The sequence below is a fragment of the Haliotis cracherodii genome, unplaced genomic scaffold, assembly GCF_022045235.1.
Source record: "Haliotis cracherodii isolate W230 unplaced genomic scaffold, xgHalCrac1.p SCAF_9, whole genome shotgun sequence".
Classification (NCBI taxonomy): Eukaryota; Metazoa; Mollusca; class Gastropoda; order Lepetellida; family Haliotidae; genus Haliotis; species Haliotis cracherodii.
The window spans coordinates 2,732,369-2,758,577 of NW_027266343.1; the positions used below are offsets into that span (position 1 = coordinate 2,732,369).

The 26,209-nt window shown below is 43.8% G+C and overlaps 1 protein-coding gene across 2 annotated transcripts in view; it reads left to right on the forward strand.

Moving 5' to 3' along the window:
* The window catches only part of LOC139452461 (WD repeat-containing protein 11-like), a 37,237-nt gene extending 11,316 nt beyond the window's left edge, over positions 1-25,921 (forward strand). The window contains exons 10-30 of one of the 2 annotated variants that reach the window (XM_071233949.1): positions 278-465; positions 891-1,215; positions 1,912-1,996; positions 2,914-3,020; positions 3,411-3,483; positions 4,007-4,115; positions 5,947-6,107; positions 7,878-8,004; positions 8,350-8,456; positions 10,260-10,383; positions 11,126-11,294; positions 12,627-12,795; positions 13,373-13,438; positions 14,408-14,492; positions 15,671-15,868; positions 17,999-18,165; positions 19,552-19,646; positions 20,203-20,315; positions 21,493-21,573; positions 23,138-23,282; positions 24,002-25,921. In XM_071233949.1, coding sequence (XP_071090050.1) covers positions 278-465; positions 891-1,215; positions 1,912-1,996; positions 2,914-3,020; positions 3,411-3,483; positions 4,007-4,115; positions 5,947-6,107; positions 7,878-8,004; positions 8,350-8,456; positions 10,260-10,383; positions 11,126-11,294; positions 12,627-12,795; positions 13,373-13,438; positions 14,408-14,492; positions 15,671-15,868; positions 17,999-18,165; positions 19,552-19,646; positions 20,203-20,315; positions 21,493-21,573; positions 23,138-23,282; positions 24,002-24,144 — 2,837 coding nt within the window. In that variant the 3' untranslated portion in view covers positions 24,145-25,921. The remainder of the gene's footprint in view (positions 1-277; positions 466-890; positions 1,216-1,911; positions 1,997-2,913; positions 3,021-3,410; positions 3,484-4,006; positions 4,116-5,946; positions 6,108-7,877; positions 8,005-8,349; positions 8,457-10,259; positions 10,384-11,125; positions 11,295-12,626; positions 12,796-13,372; positions 13,439-14,407; positions 14,493-15,670; positions 15,869-17,998; positions 18,166-19,551; positions 19,647-20,202; positions 20,316-21,492; positions 21,574-23,137; positions 23,283-24,001) is intronic. The other variant, XM_071233950.1, reaches the window with a different exon arrangement.
* Positions 25,922-26,209: the final 288 nt, after the last annotated feature.

The window sequence follows — 26,209 nt, forward strand, 5'->3', positions numbered from 1 at the left end:
AATGTGTGAAGCCCATTTTGGGTGACCCCCGCCGTGATATTGCTGGAATATTGCTAAAAGCGGCGTCAAACCATACTCACGCACTCACTACAGTTAATCTGTCATGGCATGTTGGGTATTCTTAATTTCCTTTTGAGTAGTATATATAACACGCATTCTACAATTTTGATGACGTAGAATAATGATTCAAACAGCCAGTCCTTACTTAGTCTTCCAGTACTTGCAATGTAAGTGAGCTGAGCAGTGTATCACTGATGTATGTATATCGTGATTCCAGATGACACGCCACCTAATGTGTCCTTGGATGTGGCCTATGACCTCCGCTGCCAGTCCGACCCGCTGCGGGTGACGAGACACAATCGGGTGTACGGCATCGCTGCCTCCCTCATCTCCGAGCGGACCATGGCTCTCATCATGAGCGACAGCAGGGTCATCTTCTGGGACCTGCACACCATGGATACGCCGGTCAGTGTTGGCTTGTACTGCTCACAGGGGAGGTAACTCACAGGGGAGGTAACCTTGTGGTGAATATGTTGGCTCGTCACCATACATGTGATACATTGTCAGAGGGTGTCGGGGACATTGAGCCGTTTCTTTCAGGGAAATGTTTGCATCTATCAGGGAAAATTTGAATATAGCATCCAATACATTTAAATTTTAAACGACTCTTTGTGTAGTCCAGTCAAAATGGCGTAATCAAATCAACATCAAGTTTATAAAATGCTGCCAGATTTCGGTCAATTGCAGGATTTGCAAAGCATGTGTACCACGGACTCGGAGTCAGCAGATATTTTCAAAATTTATTCATGTTTTTAATCAAGGTTGTAACTTCATCTGTATGACAATTGAGATATAGAATGAATAAATGCTCACGTTTTCTTATGTTACAGATTGAGATTGACCACCAGGTGGCCTCGCCACTGTACACCCCCGGCCTGACCCTGCCGTCCCCCGCCCAGCAGATCCCGTCCCGCAGACAGGACTTTCCCATCATATCCCGACTAGCATACCCCAAGGTTGCTCTCACTGATCTCATCGGTCAGTCCCAGCTGCCCTTGGCTGAAGGTCAGAGGTCAAACAAAGGTCACACAGTTCAACTCAAGTTCATCTTGACTGGGTTGCTGAACGGAATCGCAGCTCATGTCACCACCATCAGAATGTGTCCTCCCCTCACCAACAAGAACTGGAATGTATACGAACCTCTTCTGGCTCTAGGTAAGATAGATTCATACAGTATTGTGACAAAGGTTAAACTCCACTTTGAACGGTATTTCAGTTACATCATGGTTTGTCCACGCTGACAGACCTTGGATCATCATGATCATAATTGTAGTGATTTTGAATCTATACTTATACTGCCATGAAATATACATCATTGGATTTTTTTAATGGCATTTAGAATCGATACACATAAGGAAGAGAATTTCCGGATGTCAGCTTCTTTATTATGAGGAAACACAATGTTTTGGAGCTGGTTTTCTTTTGCCCTTATTGCTATGTCCATTCTTGTACCTGTCACTGCTCCTCACCTCCGGCCTAACGTTTGCCCAGTGTCCATTGCCCAATTTAAAGGGTGTCTTCCAGTTGTCCATAACCATCAGTGCTAATTACTGTAAAGTGTTGCTTCCATTGTCTTTTGCTATCACCTATCAGCGCCAATTACAGGTATCTTATGGCTTCCCTTGTTAGTTTCCACCTTTTGTTATCTTATTACTTTTGTTGTCCTTACATGTACATATATATGCTCTCTGCCTCATGGCATTCCTTCACCTGATGAAGGAGTAAGCATATACTCCGAAATGTTGTGTTTCCTCATGATAAAGAAGTTCCTCTTATTCCTTATATTGTCTTCTTTGCCATGTCTAATTGATAATGAAACTTTCTTTCAAAGACAATCCATTCTCCATCCAGGTACTTTCTCCGGAGCTGTCCAGATTGTGAATGTGGCATCCGGACAACTGGACCGTGAATACAGCCTGCATTCTTCCATGGTCAGGTAGGTCTCATAGCCTTTCCACTGCCATGTTCAGATACGTACAGTAGCCTTTTTACAACCAGACCAGGACTACCAGGTATGTGTAGCATCGTGGCAGCCCTTTAAACCCCGACATTGTCACATTAGCTGTGCAGAGTTACGATCCTTGGGCACACCAGAAACCTATGATTGTGGGTTCGAATCCCAGTTCACCCTGATTATTTCTAGGATTGTCAGCACCATACCCTTACTCGTGGGTTTAACCAAAGGGGTAAACATCTAAGACCTGCATCTCTTCGGGCTTTCCTCCCACATTAAGCTGCGATATAACTGGAATACTGTTAAAAGCGGCGTTAAACACAACTCACTCACTCACTCACTTTTCCTGAGAGAACAGCCTGTCTAGGTTTATGTGTAGTGCGTTTGCAACCTTCTAAATGCTGACTTACTTTTGCTCTAAGAGCACTGCACTTTGTCACACCTATTTCCTAGTTTCTGTATACATGATAGAACAAGTTTCAGATTTGAAACAAGAAATAGTAACCTGCTTAGTAACCATAATGAAATACTAAGAATAGTAAGTGAGTGAGTTGGGCGCAATGTCGCTTTTAACAGTATTCCAGTTATATCGCGGCGTGTCAGTTTAATGTGGGAGGAAAGCCAGAGGTGATGCAGGTCTCAGACGTTTACCACTTCGGTGAAACCCACAAGCACGGGTATGGTGCTGACAAACCTAGAAACATAATCAGGGCGAACCAGGATTCGAACCCACAATCATAGGTTTCTGGCATGCCCAAGGGACACAACTCTGCACAGCGAATCGTGGCGCCTTAGACGACTGGGCAACCCGTGGCCTCCAAATAAATACTATGAATAAAAGAAGAACTGGCCAAAAATTACATTAGTCTAAGTGTTTGATGTTTCTGTCTGTGACACAGAGGTATTGAGTGGTGCGGCCTGAAGACATTCCTCTCCTATGCCTACCCCAACCCTGGCCCCAGTGGACTGGTCAAGAACGAGGTCTTCTATGTGGACATCTTGTCTGGTAAATACTGTTACACCGTCACCTTTACTGAAGAAATATTTCATGTTAAAGAGAAACAGAAAGTGCTTTTACCATGTCTTTAGCAACTTATCCCAATAGATTTTAATCAACTTGCCGCTTTGCCATCTAATGGTCATAAGAGGCAACCCAGTGGATCAGGTGTCAGACTTGGTGACATGCTTGTATGTCATCATACCCTGATGACGTGGATCGATGCTCATGATATCAATCAATGGAGTGTCTGGTCCAGATTCGATAATTTGCAGGCTGCCTTCATATTGCTAGAATATTGCAGTGTTAAACAAAAAGCAAAACAAACAAAATCTTACCTATGAGACAATCCTTTCCTAAAAAAACAAAAATGAAAGTTGACTGTTGCATCTCCCTCAGGTAAGGTGACGTCGGTGAGGACACAGCGAGATGAGGAGTCCCGCATAGAGTCGCTGCAGATCTCACACCTCAGGTCAGTATCCAGCCCTCCAAGTCACTGCAGATATGTCCATACAAACTCTTCTGATGATCAGGGACCCGTTCCACAAAGCGATCTTAGTGCTAAGATGATTGTAACTCCTATACTTTAACATAGGCTTATGACAGTCCTGGCACCAATATCGCTTTGTGGAACATTTTTGTGTACTTTTCAGAGCTAGCAGGGTCGTTTCTGTGCATGATCATAATTCACTTATTGTAATCTTTTGTGTGAACCATCGGATCCTGGCACTCCTAAGGGAAGCAACTGCAGAGCAAACTACAGCACCTAGATAACTGGGCCACCAGTGCACCTAGTTAAATTTTGAGATTTACGATATTTTCCTGTGAGAAAGAAACAATATTGTTGTGTTCATTCAAATTACTCAACCATAGCTGTCCTGAATGTTAAAAACTGTGAGTGTAATATTGCAATGACTGTGTACTGTTGTTGCTGAGTTACGGTGACCCTCCTCGTCTGATGTGACTTTGAAGCTGTCCCCACCTGTGTGTTCCAGGCAGTACTTCGTGCTGGCCTTCAAGGACAAGCCCCTGGAGCTTTGGGACATGAGGACTCTCACCATCATCCGGGAGCTGCCTAAAGCCTTCCCCCGACCCACAGCTGCTGTAAGTAGTCAGGGAATGGTCCAGTCATATCATCAGGGAGTCAGCTAGGGTTGTCAGAGGCTATAGTCAGCTGCTGTAGGTAGACAGGGAATGGTCCAGTCATATCTCAGGGAGTCATCTAGGGTTCTCAGAGGCTGTCGTCAGCTGCTGTCAGTAGACAGGGAATGGTCCAGTCATATCATCAGGGAGTCAGCTAGGGTCAGCTAGGGTTGTCAGAGGCTATAGTCAGCTGCTGTCAGTAGACAGGGAATGGTCCAGTCATATCATCAGGGAGTCAGTTAGGGTCAGCTAGGGTTGTCAGAGGCTATAGTCAGCTGCTGTAGGTAGACAGGGAATGGTCCAGTCATATCTCAGGGAGTCAGCTAGGGTTCTCAGAGGCTGTCGTCAGCTGCTGTCAGTAGACAGGGAATGGTCCAGTCATATCATCAGGGAGTCAGCTAGGGTTGTCAGAGGCTATAGTCAGCTGCTGTCAGTAGACAGGGAATGGCCCTGTCATATCATCAGGGAGTCAGCTAGGGTTGTCAGAGTCTGTCAGAGGCTGTCAGTAGACAGGGAATGGTCCAGTCATATCACCAGGGAGTCATCTAGGGTCAGCTAGGGTTCTCAGAGGCTGTAGTCAGGGAATGGTCCAGTCATATCTCCAGGGAGTCATCTAGGGTTGTCAGAGGCTATAGTCAGCTGCTCCCAGTCATATCATCAGGGAGTCAGCTAGGGTTGTCAGAGGCTGTAGTCAGCTGCTGTCAGTAGTCAGGGAATGGTCCAGTCATATCATCAGGGAGTCTGCTGGGGTTGTCAGAGGCTATAGTCAGCTGCTCCCAGTCATATCATCAGGGAGTCAGCTAGGGTTGTCAGAGGCTGTAGTCAGCTGCTGTCAGTAGTCAGGGAATGGTCCAGTCATATCATCAGGGAGTCTGCTGGGGTTGTCAGAGGCTGTAGTCAGCTCTAGGTCTACATCCAACAAGGACAATGCCAGTAAAGTAAATTTTAAGTTATTAAATTGTAACTAATGTAATATGTCACCCATATATCACTGTGAACAGGATCAAAAGAGTAAGAGATTTAGTTTTATGTGTTTGCATTGAATAAGAAAATAAGGGCTTTGATAAAGACTTTTGGGCAGAATAGAGCTAAATGTCTGTATCATGGCATGTCAGCCAAATGATGGAGGAAAGTCTAAAGTGATGGGATTGTAGATGTTTACCATTCTTGTGAAACCAACGAGCATGTGTGGTGTTGATAGATGAAGGATCAGAATTTGGGTGAATCTTTGATTAAGATTCACTCACTCACTCACTTATTCAAACAAAGCATATTGGAATATAATACCATTTGTGTGAATTTCAAGAATCAAGGCTGAAGTTTGTTTATGAGTTTCTAGTTCTCGGGTTCGACTCACATCGCTCAAACACTCAGGTCATGTACAAATGATGAAAGGGTTGGTTGCGGTTTGGTTTTGGACCTTACCCTGAAATGAATATTGATTTTGACCAACTTTGGTTTGTTTACAGAGATACTCATGAAAGTTCATCCAAAACAATGTTTAGGGGATAAACTGTTTCTGTTGCTATGCTTTCAAGTCGAGAACTTGGGACAATGATCATGTCTACATGATATACCGAACGCTTGAATAGATAGGATCTCTGACTGTTTATGCAATACTCACTCACTCACTTATGCATGGCGGATGTTATGAAGTATGAGTTCATACACCATTGACAAGAGCTTCACCTGAACAGAGTGTCCGGACACTTGATGTATTGCTGAGAGGATTCCTGGGTTGATGCTGTGTGTAGAGATCTGTCTGACCCCACATGCTCCTCCCTTGCTGCAGGTGTGGTCCCCCTCCCACAGTCTGAAAAGTCTGAAGAAGAAGTTGTTGGACTCGGGGGCGGAGGAGGACAAGACGTCCATGATCAAGTCCACCGAGGGGGAGACGCCGCCCACGTCCACCTCCTCACAGTCCAGTATGTCAGACAGCACCACCAGCACCAAGTGAGTCAAGCTGTCTCTTCCCTGCTGTTCTGTGTCTTTCCTATACCTGCAGTTCTGGTTCTTTTCTATACCTGCTGTTCTGAGTCTTTCCTATACCTGCAGTTCTGAGTCTTTCCTATACCTGCAGTTCTGTGTCTTTCCTATACCTGCTGTTCTGGTTCTTTCCTATACCTGCTGTTCTGAGTCTTTCCTATTCCTGCTGTGTGTGTCTTTCCTATTCCTGCTGTTCCGTGTCTTTCCTATTCCTGCTGTTCTGAGTCTTTCCTATTCCTGCTGTGTGTGTCTTTCCTATTCCTACTGTGTGTGTCTTTCCTATACCTGCAGTTCTGTGTCTTTCCTATTCCTGCTGTTCTGAGTCTTTCCTATTCCTGCTGTGTGTGTCTTTCCTATTCCTGCTGTTCTGTGTCTTTCCTATTCCTGCTGTGTGTGTCTTTCCTATTCCTGCAGTTCTGTGTCTTTCCTATTCCTACTGTGTGTGTCTTTCCTATACCTGCAGTTCTGTGTCTTTCCTATTCCTGCTGTGTGTGTCTTTCCTATTCCTGCTGTTCTGTGTCTTTCCTATTCCTGCTGTGTGTGTCTTTCCTATTCCTGCTGTTCTGTGTCTTTCCTATTCCTGCTGTTCTGTGTCTTTCCTATTCCTGCTGTGTGTGTCTTTCCTATTCCTGCTGTTCTGTGTCTTTCCTATTCCTGCTGTGTGTGTCTTTCCTATTCCTTCTGTGTGTGTCTTTCCTATGCCTGCTGTGTGTGTCTTTCCTATTCCTACTGTGTGTGTCTTTCCTATACCTGCTGTTCTGAGTCTTTCCTATTCCTGCTGTGTGTGTCTTTCCTATTCCTGCTGTTCCGTGTCTTTCCTATTCCTGCTGTTCTGAGTCTTTCCTATTCCTGCTGTGTGTGTCTTTCCTATTCCTACTGTGTGTGTCTTTCCTATACCTGCAGTTCTGTGTCTTTCCTATTCCTGCTGTTCTGAGTCTTTCCTATTCCTGCTGTGTGTGTCTTTCCTATTCCTGCTGTTCTGTGTCTTTCCTATTCCTGCTGTGTGTGTCTTTCCTATTCCTGCAGTTCTGTGTCTTTCCTATTCCTACTGTGTGTGTCTTTCCTATACCTGCAGTTCTGTGTCTTTCCTATTCCTGCTGTGTGTGTCTTTCCTATTCCTGCTGTTCTGTGTCTTTCCTATTCCTGCTGTGTGTGTCTTTCCTATTCCTGCTGTTCTGTGTCTTTCCTATTCCTGCTGTTCTGTGTCTTTCCTATTCCTGCTGTGTGTGTCTTTCCTATTCCTTCTGTGTGTGTCTTTCCTATGCCTGCTGTGTGTGTCTTTCCTATTCCTGCTGTGTGTGTCTTTCCTATTCCTGCTGTGTGTGTCTTTCCTATTCCTTCTGTGTGTGTCTTTCCTATGCCTGCTGTTCTGTGTCTTTCCTATTCCTGCTGTGTGTGTCTTTCCTATTCCTGCTGTGTGTGTCTTTCCTATTCCTTCTGTGTGTGTCTTTCCTATTCCTGCTGTTCTGTGTCTTTCCTATTCCTGCTGTGTGTGTCTTTCCTATTCCTGCTGTGTGTGTCTTTCCTATGCCTGCTGTGTGTGTCTTTCCTATGCCTGCTGTGTGTGTCTTTCCTATTCCTGCTGTGTGTGTCTTTCCTATGCCTGCTGTTCTGTGCTCCCTTTCTGATGGCTTCTGTGCTGTGGTAGAGGCAAAACACTGAATATCAACATTTATCATGTTTATGGTTTAGCTGCGAGATGCATTTCGTATCTCATGCTGCCTTGTGTGTTGTCAGAGACAAGAAAAGCCAGGGCAAGATGACAGTGAGGGAACACTTTGTGATGACCGACAAGGACGGGACTGTCTTCCACTTCATAGTGGAGGGGAGCCTCATCTCAGATGTCACCAAGATACCCCCGGAGGTAGGCTGCTTGTTATCCCCCGCCATGAAGTGCAGGGTTTCCATGGCAACGACTTTGACTGCAAATGGCAGATCTTGAAACACGTAAATATTTCTTGCCTTGCACACAATTGGGCTTGTCATACTGGCAGGGGAGTATGACATATTTGTTCTACTTTTGTTGTCCTCAGTCAAACTCCATCACCTAGGATTCACACCCTACTTTTGTTTTCACCTGGAGTAAGGTCAGAATGAATTAATGGCTAATTTTCTGTCTTGTGCAGATTTTGTTGTGTTGGATTGTTTTATGGCAATGTCAGATGACTGACATTGTGCACATGCGTCAATGAGATCACTGACATTTCAGAGCGGTCTGAGCACCGTGACAACGTTGGCGTGGAAGGGGGACTTCCTGGTGTTCGGAGATGTCGACGGCACCCAGTGTCTCTGGGACCTCAAGGCCAAAATATCCAGGTAGGAAGAGTCCAGTACACACCTGTACAGTATCAGGGGATTGAAAGTTCATGAATTAATTCAACATTCAGAGGGTATATGTAAAAAATGAGCAATGAGTGGAAGCTGTTTATACATGTAGTACAATGAGTGAGTGAGTGAGTTATGTTTAACGCCGCTTTTTACAATATTCCAGTTACAATCCGGCGTGTCAGCTTAATGTGGGAGGAAAGTCAGAAGTGATGCAGGTCTCAGACATTTACCACATCGGTGAAACCCACAAGCACGGGTATGGTGCTGACAAACCTAGAAACATAATCGGGGCGAACTGGGATTCGAACCCACAATCATAGGTTTCTTGCGTGCCCAAGGGATGCAACTCTGCACAGTGAATCGTGCACAGCCACCCGTGCCCCTATACAATAAAACACTGCAGGGAGCATGAACCACTCGTGGCTGCCTCCCTCATGGTTTATTTTCCCTGCAATGTTATATTGTACGATAAACGACAGCAAGTCATCTATTTCCTATATGAGGTATCAACACGATGTACAGCCATTTTAAGGATGTCAATAAATTGTACTAGCTTTAAAAACATTTACCTGTTTTGAAATAAGAATGACTCCTATATGCAATCCAACCTCGGCAATGTGGGAAAACTCCATTTGATGTATAGGGGGGTAGGTTTGGTATTCTTACAATTTTCACGCGATTATCTGCACCTTTTCTCCCAATACCAATTGTCATATCTCTCCCACTTCCGGGTGCGATCGTTCGGCCATTGCGTTTATCTGCGCTGTCCAGCTACATCTATGGGGAAGAACTCACTGGAAAGTCACCTCTCAAAAACAACTTCATCCAATTTACTACGTCATCAAGTTGTGAGCGCATGTTCGAATCTCCAGAAATGATGTCATGATAGAGCAATGTTTTATCGTGAAATAAGCCACGTTTCATTCTTCATTCTTCATTGTGATTCAGCGCGTAGCTATCCCATATATGATTATTAGGGGTGACTATTGGTCTGGAAATCACTATTGCGATAACTATTGATATTGAAAGAAACTATTGCGATAACTATTGATATTGCAAGCAACTATTGCGATAAATATCGATAGTTTTCAGTGTATTATGTTAGATGGATTTTAGAGTTAAATTAAACCTTGGAACTGAAGTTTCCTTTGAATGTGATAACCTTAACAACAAATAAGTAAAGTTTGAGATATAACTGATTTGTTTTTTCTTTACCCTAATAATTTAAGAAAAAGAAACTTCCACATTATCATGTGTAAATTACTCTTACTCATGATCAAAAGAAAAACAAATTTGAACATCATTGCATGTATTTTATTGATATGGTAAATACAATCGAAACTATCGATATTCCTAACTGAAATCGATACTATTGATCAGAAACTGATTTAACAATCGATTTATTGACTTTAAGTGCTTACCAATGGCAACAGATCGATATTTCGATTTATCGTGACACCCCTAATGATTATACATTGAAGGTATTATACCCTGGATCATCAAGGATGGCTCTGGTCGGGGTACTATGGTTATTATCTCTGTTTCAAACACAGGCTGTGAGTCTGTACACTTCTTTTGTTATGACTTTGCCCCTCCGGTTCGACCCGATTATGTTTCTAGGTTTGTCAGCACCATACCCGTGCTCATGGGTTTCACCGAAGTGGTAAACGTCTGAGACCTGCATCACTTTGGGCTTTCCTCCCACATTAAGCTGACAATATAACTGGAATACTGTTAAAAGCGGCGTTAAACCCAACTCACTCACTCACTATGACTTTGCCCTGATTCCAGAACCACACCATCCAGCCGAGGGTGGATCAAGAAAATCCGTTTTGCTCCTGGCCGGGAGAATTTCAAATTCTTCACCCTCCACAACGATGGTATTGTGATCTGGGACATCAACAAGGAGGGGAAGGTAGGTGTAGGGGGACGAGCATGTGCAATACTGACTTAACAAGCCAGAGTGTCCATTTTTATCCCCCACCACAATGTGGAATGAGAATATAGGAATGGGTGCTGTCCGTCCGTCACGTGTCGTTTCTGGAGCAGAACTAAAAAAACATGAGATGAGATAACCAAACTTGGCACATAGATAGTTTGACATTTTTTAAAAATGTATTTTTCAAGTTTCCATTGCAACGACTTTGACTTAGACAGAAAATGGGTTAAGTGCTCCTTTCCGAAGCAGATCTTCAAAACTGTACAATATTTCTTCACTAAACTTTGCACATAGATAGGTCTAGTGGTAAACTGGGGCCTTTTGATGGTTTGGGATTTTTATCAAATTTATTTTTCGAGTTTCCATAGCAACAACTTTGACTTAGTTCAAAGGGGCTAATGCCTTGCACACAACCGGACATGTCATATTGGCGGGGGATATGAGTATTTCATGCTTGTTGTTTGTCCTGTGAGGCTTGAATTCTGATAATGATTATGATACACAACAATCATGCCAATATAGTGGTAATGTCTTCATAATCCATCCTTCCGCATGTCTGTAGTCAGGACTTTGTTCTGTTTTGGAAATGTAATAAGAAGCTTATGGTGTCAACATAATTTCAACCAAGAATCAATAGGACACCTAAGCAGATTTGTTTTCATTTGAGTTGTCTCCCTTTGACCTTCATGGGATACCACTAAAAACTGTCTTGTTTCAGTCTGAGATCATGCATTCAATCAAGAGTCCCAAAGAGATAGCTAAAGTTGTGGATGCGGAGTGGGCGGGGTCGGACAGGCCGGTGGTGGTGACCGCCAGTGGGTGTGTCCACATCTTTGACATCACCATGAAGAAAGCCACCTCCAGTATAGACCAGTGGGACCTGACAGGTACAGTCCACCTAGTGACTGGTCATTTATAAGTGGGGAGAAAGACAAACAATCATATTTTGCTGACACCCCCTCCCACACTTTGTGTAACACTTTTTTCATTCCCCCCCTCCTCAAATACATATAAGGGTGGTCGGGTAGTCTTGTGTCACTGTTCATGAATCCAGGATAGTGTTGTCGACTGTCTTGCAACAGGCCTGTCACTGTTCATGAATCCAGAATAGTGTTGTTGACTGTCTTGCAACAGGCCTGTCACTGTTCATGAATCCAGAATAGTGTTGTCGACTGTCTTGCAACAGGCCTGTCACTGTTCATGAATCCAGAATAGTGTTGTCGACTGTCTTGCAACAGGCCTGTCACTGTTCATGAATCCAGGATAGTGTTGTCGACTGTCTTGCAACAGGCCTGTCACTGTTCATGAATCCAGGATAGTGTTGTCGACTGTCTTGCAACAGGCCTGTCACTGTTCATGAATCCAGGATAGTGTTGTCGACTGTCTTGCAGCAGGCCTGTCACTGTTCATGAATCCAGAATAGTGTTGTCAACTGTCTTGCAACAGGCCTGTCACTGTTCATGAATCCAGAATAGTGTTGTCGACTGTCTTGCAACAGGCCTGTCACTGTTCATGAATCCAGGATAGTGTTGTCGACTGTCTTGCAACAGGCCTGTCACTGTTCATGAATCCAGAATAGTGTTGTCGACTGTCTTGCAACAGGCCTGTCTCTGTTCATGAATCCAGGATAGTGTTGTCGACTGTCTTGCAACAGGCCTGTCACTGTTCATGAATCCAGGATAGTGTTTTAGACTGTCTTGCAACAGGCCTGTCACTATTCATGAATCCAGGATAGTGTTGTCGACTGTCTTGCAACAGGCCTGTCACTGTTCATGAATCCAGGATAGTGTTGTCAACTGTCTTGCAACAGGCCTGTCACTGTTAATGAATCCAGAATAGTGTTGTCGACTGTCTTGCAACAGGCCTGTCACTGTTCATGAATCCAGAATGGAGTTGGAAGCTGGCAGGAATTAAGTGTTTTCTGATAGGTGTCCTGTCCTCACTGGGCGAGTAGATAAGAACATATAATAGATTGTAAAAGGAAACAAGAAACTATCCCATCCTGAAACTTCTTGAACGCTCATACTTGCATGTTTGTCAAGAATCAAAGGGGTAACTCTAATTCACACTTTCATTTCCAATCTGGCCACTACAATAGTGGGCATTGTACCAACACTTCAATTATTTGCAGCCGCTGATAATCACTAGAAATAAACTTACAACAAAAAACTATTGCCTCAATGCTCTCTTTAACGAGTGTGTTACTGTGTGTGATGTAGAGCCAGTGTTCAGCCCCCACTTGTTGCCGCCGAAGTCGTCGCAGCTGATGAAGTGTCTGCTGCAGCACCAGCCTTGGACAGAGGAGTTCAATCTCAGTCTCGAGGGTATGAGGGAGGACGACTTGGACGTCCAGAGGATTGTCAATGCACAGATCCAGCTCATAGACGGGTGAGTAAACTGTCAGTTCCCTCATACAGCTCATAGACGGGCGAGTAGACTGTCAGCTCCCTCATACAGCTCATAGACAGGTGAGAAGGCTGTGAACTCCCTCATACAGCTCATAGACAGGTGAGTAGACTGTCAGCTCCCTCATACAGCTCATAGACAGGTGAGTAGACTGTCACATCCCTCATACAGCTCATAGACAGGTGGGTAGACTGTCAGCTCCCTCATACAGCTCATAGACAGGTGAGTAGACTGTCAGCTCCCTCATACAGCTCATAGACAGGCGAGTAGACTGTCAGATGTATCAACCACTGTTGTTTCTGATCCACACACTTTGTACGGGCTGCCATGATATAGGTGTAACAGATAATGAGATTATAGGTGTAGATGCACTACTTACCGTGTAGGAATACAATCTTTGAGTAAACTGCCCTTGTATCCTAGAGTGATCCTTTTTATGTTTATCAAATGTTGATACAAGTTTATTCTGTTGGTTTAACACATAGATAACACTCTCCATGATATGATAAACATATGATGAGTGTTTCTGCTCTGCACGTCTGTACACTTGTTGTTTCAGTGATCTGTTGGCCTATCTGCCTTACTGCCAGTTCGGGACAGCCCAGCGATGCCTCCTCACAGCAAGGTAACCTCCCTCCAATCAAATCTTTGAAATGTCACCTTCTGTTAAACTGTATTTCTCATAGGGTACAGGTGTCAATGAAATTATATTGATGCTGATTGCTAGTTCATGTCATTCGTCCATTGTTTTCATTGCTTATGAAGCAGTCCATTGCAATGTGACATCATGACATGTTGCAACAATTCAAGATGATGCAAGCTGTTCTTCATCAGGGGTGTCACAATAAATCCAAATATCGATCTATTGCCATTGGTAAGCACTTAAAGTCAATAAATCAATTGTTAAAACAATATCCAATCAATAGTTTTGATTTCAGTTAGCAGTATCAATAGTTTTGATTGTATTTACCATATCAATAAAATACATGCAATGCTGTTCAAATTTGTTTTTCTATTGATCATGAGTGGTATTAATTTACACATGATAATGTGGAAGTTTCTTTTTCTTAAATTATTAGGGTAAAGAAAAAACAAACCTGTCATATCTCAAACTTTACTTATTTGTTGTTATGGTTATCACATTCAAAGGAAACTTCAGTTCCAAGGTTTAATTCAACTCTAAAATCCATCTAAAATGATACACTGAAAACTATCGATATTTATCGCAATAGTTGCTTGCAATATCAATAGTTATAGCAATAGTTTCTTTCAATATCAATAGTTATCGCAATAGTGATATCTAGACCAATAGTCACCCCTATTGTTCATGATGTCACAACTGCCTCTGTGGTCAAGAACACAGAGCATGTGTCTGGAGAGTAGGTCAGTGGTTTGATCCTCAGACCTTATACCAAAAGAAGCTAAAAGATGACACTTGTTGTTTCCCTGCCTGGTGCTCAGCATTAAGGGGATAAAACAAGGACTGGTCGGCTCAGTCAGTACACTGTGAGACCTTGTACAGTCAAGAGGAGCATCAGATGTGTAGTTGACTGTTCCTGCCTCCACTCTAGGAGTGTTTGTGTTGTGTTGACAGATTGTTTGGTGATGAATCTGAAATCCACTTCTGGACCGTGGCCCTCCACTATCTCCGGTCAACGAAGGCCCAGCCGGTCAGCAAGGTAATGTGGGCTGTAGGGCTGGGACCGGGAACTCGGGTAAACGGGGCTGTAGGGCTGGGACTGGGAACTCGGGTAAACAGAGCTGTAGGGCTGGGACAGGGAACTCGGGTAAATGGGGCTGTAGGGCTGGGACAGGGAACTCGGGTTAACGGAGCTGTAGGGCTGGGACAGGGAACTCGGGTAAACGGAGCTGTAGGGCTTGGACAGGGAACTCGGGTAAACGGAGCTGTAGGGCTGGGACAGGGAACTCGGGTAAACGGGGCTGTAGGGCTGGGACAGGGAACTCGGGTAAACGGAGCTGTAGGGCTGGGACCGGGAACTCGGGTAAACAGGGCTGTAGGGCTGGGACAGGGAACTCGGGTAAACGGAGCTGTATGGCTGGGACAGGGAACTCGGGTAAACGGAGCTGTAGGGCTGGGACAGGGAACTCGGGTAAACGGAGCTGTAGGGCTGGGACAGGGAACTCGGGTAAACGGAGCTGTAGGGCTGGGACCGGGAACTCGGGTAAACGGGGCTGTAGGGCTGGGACAGGGAACTCGGGTAAACGGAGCTGTAGGGCTGGGACAGGGAACTCGGGTAAACGGAGCTGTAGGGCTGGGACCGGGAACTCGGGTAAACGGGGCTGTAGGGCTGGGACCGGGAACTCAGGCACACGGGTAGGGTGGATCCCGACTAGGACCCTCGGTCTCCACAACTGTAGTTTCTTGGAACAATAATGCTATTTATTTATGATTAGGGGTGAGTGAGAATGGTTTTACGCCTCTTTTAGCAATATTCCAGCAATATCCAGGCGGAGGATACCAGAAATTGTCTTCACACATTGTACCCATGTCGGGAATAGAACCCGGGTCTTCGACAAGTGAATGCTTTAACCACTAGGCTACCTGACCGCCCCTTATGATTTGGATGTGTAGAATGTAGTTGACCAGTGTAACTAGGAAAGCCTATCTACATGGCTGCGGTAAAACAGATCCCAATCGGACATTTTGTACCCAATCCTTGAGACCTACAGTGTGTACCTGTGTTGGGTCAGAATTTTCATTATGTTAAACATATTCTGGTTGCCCTGTTGAGAAATTATGCCTCCTGTGCCAAGGATATACAGCACTTCTAAAGATTTACTACAGCTTTAGATCTTCTGGTATGTCAGTAATATTTTTTGCTCTTGCTTTTTACAGTCCCCAAGCCGTGTGACCTCGCAGGCAGACATGACAGATCTGTTTGTGCCACAGACCCCGGGGTACAAGGAGGCGAGCGACCTCGTGTTGCTGGAGAACCCTGAGGAGACAGAAAGACAGCGCATCCTCACCAACCTCTACCGCGACCAGCCGCTGGAGCGATGCTACGACGCCATGGTCGACAACAGGAACTTTAAGGTGGGAACTCCACTTCCTGTGTTGGTGTTTGTTATGCTTGGTAATAAAGGGAATTCATGGTTGGCATCTGGCTGTGTAGCATATATGGAAGAATTTGCATAATCATACTGTTGCATAACGTCAGCTACATCTTGAAGGTGTAAACTCCCTCCCTATGCTGGTCGTAAGAGGCGACTAACTGGATAGGGTGGTCAGGCTTGGTGACTTGGTTGAAAGCATGTGAATCACTGGATTGTCTGGTCAAGACTTGATTATTTTACAACTGGAAAATTTCAGAGTGTGGCATTAAGGGCTCAGTACATTGACCGATCTGAACCATGTTTGGAAACAACAGCCAATATCCCCCAAGCTTACCCGGCTCTGCTTGCTTTATTCTGTGAGAGAAGTTTCTGCTCTAGTGGCCACACTGTGGCTGTAATCTTATGACGTGGCCAGAGTTTTGTTTGTAAACAAATGCACTTATTCTGAAATGAAAACATACAGGCCTAATGCAAGCCTTTCAAAGCGCTTTCATATTGTTTTGCATGATTATATAGATTTCCTTCCGTCCAAGGTACTTTAAGGATGTTAATTTACGGTAATTTGAAGGTCATTTGCAACATTGGATTGACATACCTTCACCTGAACTATGGAATACCCCCTGATGATGTGGGATGTGCGAGGGGTACAGTGTCAGTGCCGGAGGGCCGTTGGACCTTTACCGTAGTTCCCCCAGCAATCACAAGAGGATGTTCTTCGATAACAGCTTTTATTCACTCTTTGTGTTGCTGGTCCAACACACTCTATTTGTCACTTAGTGACAAGACTTCGGACGCAAGGTGTCAGTCTCGGTCTACATTCTGGTGCATGAGATCAGTTTCTAGTTCGAAAGGTAGTGACATCCAAAGAGATCAGGCGCACACCAGACTGCCTGACTTGAGGTCTGCTCTTCGTTAAATACCCGTGTGTCTACATCACAACTTTTTGTTTTTGTTTGTTTGTTGTTTAACGCTGCACTCAGCAATATTCCAGCTATATGACGGCGGTCTGTAAATAATCGAGTCTTGACCAGACAATCCGGTGATTAACATCATGAGCATCGATCCGCACAATTGGGATACGATGACATGCATCAACCAAGTGAGCGAGCCCGCTCCCGTAAGTCGCCTTTTACGACAAGCATAGTTGCCTTTTACGGGAAAGCATGGGTTGCTGAAGACCTATTCTACCCCTGAATCTTCACGCGTCTATGTCACAACTACCAACATCATGACTTACCATTGGTCGGTAACCTTTCCCCCTTGAAATAGACTATTCCACCCCTATAGTTCTTACCCCAATCCCTTATTTGGCCCTCTGTTGGGTGGATTCCGAGATTTCCAGGAATTTGGACCTCACTTCTGAGGACCATCTATGTCTAATAAGTCGGAAGGTACCTGGCTAGAAATGTCCTATTTCTGACACTACTGATGCTATTTCCAAAATCCCGTTGGTCAAAGTCTCACTCACACACTAACCTACTTTCATGTCCCTAAGCATTTCTCACTGAACACTAATGAAATTATCAAACCTTGATATAGTTCATAATATTTGCCTCCTAATTACATGAATTATTAAAACAACTTCATACTAATTATCTAAACAAATATTATAATTTCATGCCTATGATACTACTGCAACTGCATCAGTGAGGTGTAAGACAATATAGCTTTACACAGCAAAGTGACTGTATCGCTTCAATGACAGAATGTGAAGCATATCTACGCAAATGGAAATAGTTTTAAGATATTTTTTAAGATATATTATGAAAATATCGTTTAACTACATGTGTAGACCCGTCAAAATGAAAGAAATGAAAAACATGTAAAGATTGTGTAAGATGTGACGATGTGACGATGTGACAGAGTTATGAGGTTGGCCGCAAGGAACCCTGGGTAGTAGAGTGATTGGCTTCATACGACCGAGGCATATTTATATTGTAATCTAGACCTTGATAAACACTGGCTTCTAATATAATCAAGCTGGCAAGAATTATTTTGTAACTTGTCCATAGAAAAACACAAAAGCTTTCTCTTCAATTTGCCTTAAAATCATGACTTGAGGCAGCTTCCGTGGAACTACATCAAGACAGATACAATTTGTGTATTGCAGAAGTACCAGCTAGACCGTGTGTCCCTCCATGACAGCAAGCGGTCGACGTACGAGCACACTCAGAAGTGTGCCGAAAACTACATGCTGCTGGGCCAGACAGACCGGGCCGTGCAGCTGCTGCTGGAGACCGAGGCGGACAACGACAACTACTACGTCGACAGTCTCAGGTGGGTGAACAGCTACTACGTCGACAGTCTGAGGTGGGTGGTCAGTCTCGGGTGGACAGTGTCAGGTGGGTGGACAGTGTCAGGTGGGTGGACAGTGTCATGTGGGTGGACCAGGTGGGTGGACAGTGTTATGTGGGTGGACAGTGTCATGTGGGTGGACAGTGTCATGTGGATGGACAGTGTCATGTGGGTGGACCAGGTGGGTGGACAGTGTCAGGTGGGTGGACAGTGTCATGTGGCTGGACAGTGTCAGGTGGGTGGACAGTGTCATGTGGGTGGACCAGGTGGGTGGACAGTGTCATGTGGGTGGACAGTGTCAGGTGGGTGGACAGTGTCAGGTGGGTGGACAGTGTCATGTGGCTGGACAGTGTCATGTGGCTGGACAGTGTCAGGTGGGTGGACAGTGTCATGTGGGTGGACCAGGTGGGTGGACAGTGTCATGTGGGTGGACAGTGTCAGGTGGGTGGACAGTGTCAGGTGGGTGGACAGTGTCATGTGGCTGGACAGTGTCAGGTAGGTGGACCAGGTGGGTGGACAGTGTCAGGTAGGTGGACCAGGTGGGTGGACAATGTCAGGTGGGTGGACAGTGTTAGGTGGGTGGACAGTGTCAGGTGGGTGGACAGTGTTAGGTGGGTGGACCAGGTGGGTGGACAGTGTTAGGTGGGTGGACAGTGTCAGGTGGGTGGACAGTGTCAGGTGGGTGGACAGTGTCAGGTAGGTGGACCAGGTGGGTGGACAGTGTCAGGTAGGTGGACAGTGTCAGGTGGGTGGACAGTGTCAGGTGGGTGGACAGTGTCAGGTGGGTGGACAGTGTCAGGTGGGTGGACCAGGTGGGTGGACAGTGTCAGGTGGGTGGACAGTGTCAGGTGGGTGGACAGTGTCAGGTGGGTGGACAGTGTCATGTGGCTGGACAGTGTCAGGTGGGTGGACAGTGTCAGGTGGGTGGACAGTGTCAGGTGGGTGGACAGTGTCAGGTAGGTGGACCAGGTGGGTGGACAGTGTCAGGTAGGTGGACCAGGTGGGTGGACAATGTCAGGTGGGTGGACAGTGTCAGGTGGGTGGACAGTGTTAGGTGGGTGGACCAGGTGGGTGGACAATGTCAGGTGGGTGGACAGTGTCAGGTGGGTGGACCAGGTGGGTGGACAAGGTAGGTGGACAGTGTTAGGTGGGTGGACAGTGTCAGGTAACAGGTGGCTGATATTGAGATACTGACCCCTTAGATAGTCTTAGTCAGGATAAGAAATCTTGGCCATCAAATTCGACAGTTTGTAAAAATTGACTAGGAAGTTATGGTGGAACAACATTGACAGTTCATTGACAGTGAGATGAAAGCAAGTCTGTAATAATCCTGATGTTATGTCTAACAGTCGACCTGTTGTTCTGCAGGGCCTGCCTTGTAGCCAGCATCAGGTCCTCAGGGGCCTCACAGAGCACCATCAAACTCGTGGCCACAAACCTCATCGCCAATGGTAAACTGTCAGGTATGTATTGGGACATGTTGTGTAGGCTGCCGCAAATCCATGTATGGAGCCGCCTCCCTTAGGCGTGCCAGTAACCTACTTCCCACCATAGATCCTACATGTAATATTAGTGATTATTATACGAGCATGTGTGTCATACTGATTTCATGAAACGAGTGTCAGAATTCTTGTGTTTCCCAACCAAGAACAAGGGTAATAAATGAATTCTTACGCAATTCGAAAGGCCTCGAACAATGTCGTCCGGATGATGTAAATGATACACTGGTGAGGGAGTACTGTTTTACGCTGCATTTAGCTATATTCCAGCAATATCACGACAGGGGACACCAGAAATGGGCTTCACACATTGTACCCATGTGGGGAATTGAACCCAGGACTTCGGCGTGACGAGCGAACACTAGGCCTCCCCACACAATACACTGGTGAAGTGAAGTGATATTTACACTGGCGCGCATAAGATTTTTATGAACGTGGTTATTTCTAACCTCAGTGGTAATACATATGAGGTAATGCATGTGACGTGTCTGTGCGTGACAGTCGGTGTTGTGTGTTGCAGAAGGGGTGCAGCTGCTTTGTCTGATCGACAAGGGGCTGGACGCATGTCGGTACCTGCAGACGTACGGCAACTGGGACAAGGCTGTCTGGCTGGCCAAGGTCAGGACTCCATGTGTATGTTGTGTGCCAGTTTATCAGCATGCGCAGGACAAGGGTCTGTCTGTCTGTCTGCAAGCATGCTGGATAAATTAGAACTTGTCCTATATCAATACATTGTTTATGGATAATGACTTCTTTTATCCTTTCTAACAATGTTTGGGTAACAATTTCTTTTATCCTTTCTAACAATGTTTGGGTAACAACTTCTTTTATAATTTGTTACGAGGTTTGGGTAACAACTTCTTTTATCTTTTCTAACACTGTTTTGGTAACAACTTCTTTTATACTTTGTAACAATGTTTGGGTAACAACTTCTTTTATAATTTGTTATGACGTTTGGGTAACACCTTCTTTATCCTTTCTAATGATATTTTGGGAACAACTTCTTTTATTCTTTGTTACAATGTTTGGGTAACAACTTCTTTTATAATTTGTTATGACGTTTGGGTAACACCTTCTTTATCCTTTCTAATGATATTTTGGGAACAACTTCTTTTATTCTTTGTTACAATGTTTGGGTAACAACTTCTTTTATTCTTTGTTACAATGTTTGGGTAACAACTTCTTTTATTCTTCGTCACAATGTTTTAGAGCTACTCTTGCCCCTTCATTAAGTGAATACTGAGTAAGCGCATGGAGTTAATATATATACATGCTGATATGTTTAGACAAGGTAGGATTGATGTACAAAGATAACAAAATAATGACGAAGCCAATGAGATTAAAGGAAGATAAGCCAATTAAGTCCACTGAAGGTGTGGTGATTGGCTGGGTGTTAGAACAAGGAGCTCCCCATGGTAACCCTGACAATCAAGGTGTCCATTTGTGGTTGATGATAGCACAGTGGAGTACATGCTGGGTGGGGAGATGCCTTGGTGTTTGTTTCAATAGCTGGCTTCTTTCTTTGGATTTCTAGAGGATCTTGAAGTTTGTCTTTATCAAGTGACTGATGTGAGGTAGTCCTGAAATGTTGCAAAGAATAAAAGAAGTTGTTATCCATCAAAAAGTGTTATGTTCTTCCAACTTCTAAATGCCTATCAAAGACTTGTCCTATTTCATACAACTAACTCCAAACAAACAACCAAACAAAATCATCTATCGCTGACTTCACTCTGCCCTCTAATCACTGACTAATCTCTGACTAATCACTCAAAGATCCCCCATTGCAGAGTGGTTACCTGGTGTGTTTCAGGCTACCCTAGACAACAATGAGTGCAGCGAGGTGATGAAGCGGTGGGCGGACCATCTGTGTGGAACACAAGTCAACCAGAAGGTAACATCATGGATATATGAGGATGATGTGATCATAGGCGGATCCCGAGGGGGGATTTGAAAACCAAATGTAGTATGTTGTAGGCAATAAGATTATCTGAGAGAGGATTTTGATATTTTGGACCCCTTCTCATTTAAAAATGCTGGATCTGCCCTTGAAGTTTAAGGAAAATTTGACAAAGAAAGCTTTTGAAAGTGAAATAGGGATTAGACAAGATTTTAGTCTGGATTTCTGTGTACCAAAATAGTCGTAATTTTGTATTGACCCCAATGGGGTTTGGGTTTGAAGAGGTCCTATCAGCCTGTGTTTGTATGGAGAAACTAAATAGATCAAGAGGTCAGAATCAGCCAGTGTTTGTATGGAGAAACTAAATAGATCAAGAGGTCTGATCAGCCAGTGTTTGTATGGAGAAACTAAATAGATCAAGAGGTCAGACTCAGCCAGTGTTTGTAGGGAGAAACTAAATAGATCAAGAGGTCAGACTCAGCCTGTGTTTGTATGGAGAAACTAAATAGATCAAGAGGTCAGACTCAGCCTGTGTTTGTATTGAGAAACTAAATAGATCAAGAGGTCAGACTCAGCCTGTGTTTGTATGGAGAAACTAAATAGATCAAGAGGTCAGACTCAGCCAGTGTTTGTATGGAGAAACTAAATAGATCAAGAGGTCAGAATCAGCCAGTGTTTGTATGGAGAAACTAAATAGATCAAGAGGTCAGACTCAGCCTGTGTTTGTATGGAGAAACTAAATAGATCAAGAGGTCAGACTCAGCCTGTGTTTGTATGGAGAAACTAAATAGATCAAGAGGTCAGACTCAGCCTGTGTTTGTATGGAGAAACTAAATAGATCAAGAGGTCAGACTCAGCCAGTGTTTGTATGGAGAAACTAAATAGATCAAGAGGTCAGAATCAGCCAGTGTTTGTATGGAGAAACTAAATAGATCAAGAGGTCAGACTCAGCCTGTGTTTGTATGGAGAAACTAAATAGATCAAGAGGTCAGACTCAGCCTGTGTTTGTATGGAGAAACTAAATAGATCAAGAGGTCAGACTCAATGACTCAGTTGACATAGTACCCCAAAAGTGTGGATCGTTTCTCATAATATCAATCACGTGTTTGTGTGGTCCAGACTTGATTATCTACAGGATGCTGTCATACAGCTGGAATATTTCAGAGTGCTGCATAAAAATATCAGCAATATTCCTGCAGTCAGTAAATAATTGAGTCAGGACCAGACAATCCAGTGATTGATCACAAGAGCTTGATCCACACAATTAGGTTACAATGACATGCTATCAACCAAGTCATAAAGCCTATTTTCACCTTGTTAAACCAGCCAGCATGGGTTGCTGGGGACGTTGATCTGACCTGGAATCCCCACTGGTGCACTCTATATTATCGCAGGCTAATCCTAACTGATGTGTCATAAAAGTTGAACAAAGAACAAGAAATGTTTTGCATATGACATATTCAATAGGTTAGTAAGCCTGCACCATCACAATGTATTATAAATTAACAACTGTGATAATAAAGCTATGTGTCTAGCATGTGTTGCCTATGTGATGCAGAGCAAGGCCCTGCTGGTGCTATTGTCTCTGGGCCAGTTCTTCAAGGTGGTGGAGATGCTGTACGGGATGAGATGCTTTGACAGAGCCACCTGCTTCATCGAGGCCTGTCTGGAGTTTGGGGTCATCGAGAAGACATCAGAAACTGGTCAGTTATTTCCTTTTTTCACATCTTGCTCCACGTTACCATGGGGGCGGTGGGGTAGCCTAGTGGTTAAAGCGTTTGCTCATCACGCTGAAGACCTGGGTTCGATTCCCAACATGGGTACAATGTGTAAAGCCCATTTCTGGTGTCCCGCGGTGACATTGCTGGAATATCACTAAAAGCGTAAAACCATACTCACTCACTCACTCACCCCATGGTAACAGTTTCTTAGATTTAGGCTGCTTGAGGATCTGTTTTTACTCTACAAAATAAAATGTATTTGCAGGTCGTTATTTTACTGTTTCACATAATTTTGTGTTACATAAGTTTGTATTTGTATTGAAGATGCATAAGGGTTTCATAATTAGTTTTAATACCTCTCTAGCCGTAGTTTGTTTCACAAGCATGTGTCAGAGACTTGGGATCTGCCTGCTTTGTGCATTTAAGGAGTTTTTCTCGCATGAGAAGGATTACCCTCTACCACTGTTCTAAGGTCTAATTTGCCATGCAGAGTTGCATCCCTTAAACATACAAGGATCTGTTTGTGATAAAACCCAGATTTTCCCCCATTGGTCTGTTGGCATGGTACACGTTTGAGGTTTTGGGTCAAATCTTCACACTGTATTGAATCAGAACAATCTGGTTTTATTGAGATTTCTCTTAGTATAAAAGTTCTTGATATAGCAGGAGTAATCTGCAGTGATCTGAACTTGTAACTTCAGCATCACTGATGGAAGCAGTCTTTCTGGAACATGCAAGATATCTCAGCAACCTTGGACTGAGGAAGGCTGCAGAGCACTACTGCCACCTGGCGGGAAACAAGGGCCAGCAACTCTTGAAGGAAGTTGAAATACTATTTGCCTAACACATTATCATTGTAAAATTGTGAAATGTAATATATTATGAACCACAAATGCATTTGAAGATTAGGATGGGTAATTATGTGTGAAAGTGTAATGTCCGCAGGTGTAATGAAAGGTTATGGGTGTGGCTCTTTATGTAACAGTTGGAGATAAATAGAAGGCTTGTTAAATACAATGTTTATTCCTTATACAAGATATTTACCATCCCAAACACACAAGAGTGATAACCTCTTTATCATAATTATAATGTCATTCTTCAATTCTGTGCTTTAAAAATGTCTGCCAATCTCTCACAAACATTATCTAAACATTGCAAGAAACTGCCCAAACTTGTTAAATGCCTATTCACAGCTACATCACAGTTAACGATAGACACTGATTTTCAGCATATCAGACAATTCTTTTGATAATGAAAGCAATTGAAGCCGGTAGTTTCTCCACATCCCCGATGGTTAATTCTGACTCGAAAAAAACTATATTTAGTCCCTACTTGACCTTTGATATTTGCATCTCTATCCGCAGATGACCCTAATGGATATCGTTATTATCCTGCCAAGAAACCTACCCATTATATGATAAGTGATATTTATACAAATCAAATTGCTTACGAAGGAACGAAAAACAGTGGCATTTAAAATCCATTCAGAAAAGATGATCATTGTCGCTTCCTGAGTCTCAGGACAAGTTTGTATCAACTTAAAGTGTCGATATGAACACACTGAGTACTGTCATCATCTGTATTTTCACGCTGTATGATTACAATGGATGGGTTACTTTTGTCTACACAAGTACTAGGATATTTTGTCTACGCAATGTTGCCCTTCTTTCAATTTCACGACTGAGATTTTGTAGAGGAGCTCCTGTGCTCATGTCATAATTATGGAACATACCTCATTAATATAAGGTTTAACAAACATTTTTTTAAGCAGCAGCCCTTTCATGTTTGTCCCATCAATGACAAAAACGTCTTTATTTGTATTTTGGTAGAGTTTTCTTGTCAACAAATACATGTGATGGTATGAAAGGGATGTATTTTTAAGGTCTCATTATGATACTCAATGTCAGTGAGCAAGCTGTCTGGTCAGCTCAGTAGGAATTGTGTCTAGTCCTTTGATTCATAGAGCCGATGTATTAGCTGTGTACTGAACAGGTGGTACTATGAGACAACACTTCACTGCCAGCTGTGAGCAGAAGTGTGGATGCATGAAGATGAATGCAGGAATCAAGTCCAAATCAGTGCACTGGGGGGGTAGCTTAGTGGATGGAGTGTCCTGGTCCGATTCTCCACATTGGTTCAATGTGTGAAGCTGATTTTTGGTGTCCCCTGCCATGGTATTGCTGGAATATTGCTAAAAGTGGCGTAGATACTTTCTCTTTCACGGCATCATCCGCACAGCAAGGCAGAGTGTATACTGAATATACCAGCTTATTTGTCTCTTGTAAATGTATGTGTGTCTCCATGAACTGCTCACTGATCATGTCTTTGGATATGGACAGAACAAATGGATTACTTTGTCAACAGTATGAAATATACTGAACAGCAAAAGAAACATCACTTCATGAAAATAATTCAATTGAACTATCAATGCATTTTTGGGGGGTATCTCGTTTTGACGTAGTCTGTATCCAAATTTAATCTTAATGGCCAAAAAGTGACACAAATATGGATATAATGGGTTGCCAAAACGCCATGATTATAATGTCCACGTGAGAATCATCTACAGATAAGAGCAACGATACCAGGCCACCCACGGCATGCAGTCATCCTAAAGCCTGGTTTCTCTGGCCTGGCGCTAGGATCAATACAAGAATGTTGGATCCAAGTATTGGGGTGCCGTTTATCAGAAAAGGCACAAGGAAACCAATGTAATTTCTTTTTTTCATGGAATGCATTCAGACATTGTACCATGGTCGTATAAGCATCCCATAGTTGTTACTCTTTGGCCGTTAACATTAAATTTGGATACAGACCAACATAAAAAAATGATATAAAATGCATTGATATTCAATGGAAAACTTTCATAAGTGATGTTTCTTTTTTAGTTCAGTATATCTCTGTACCATATA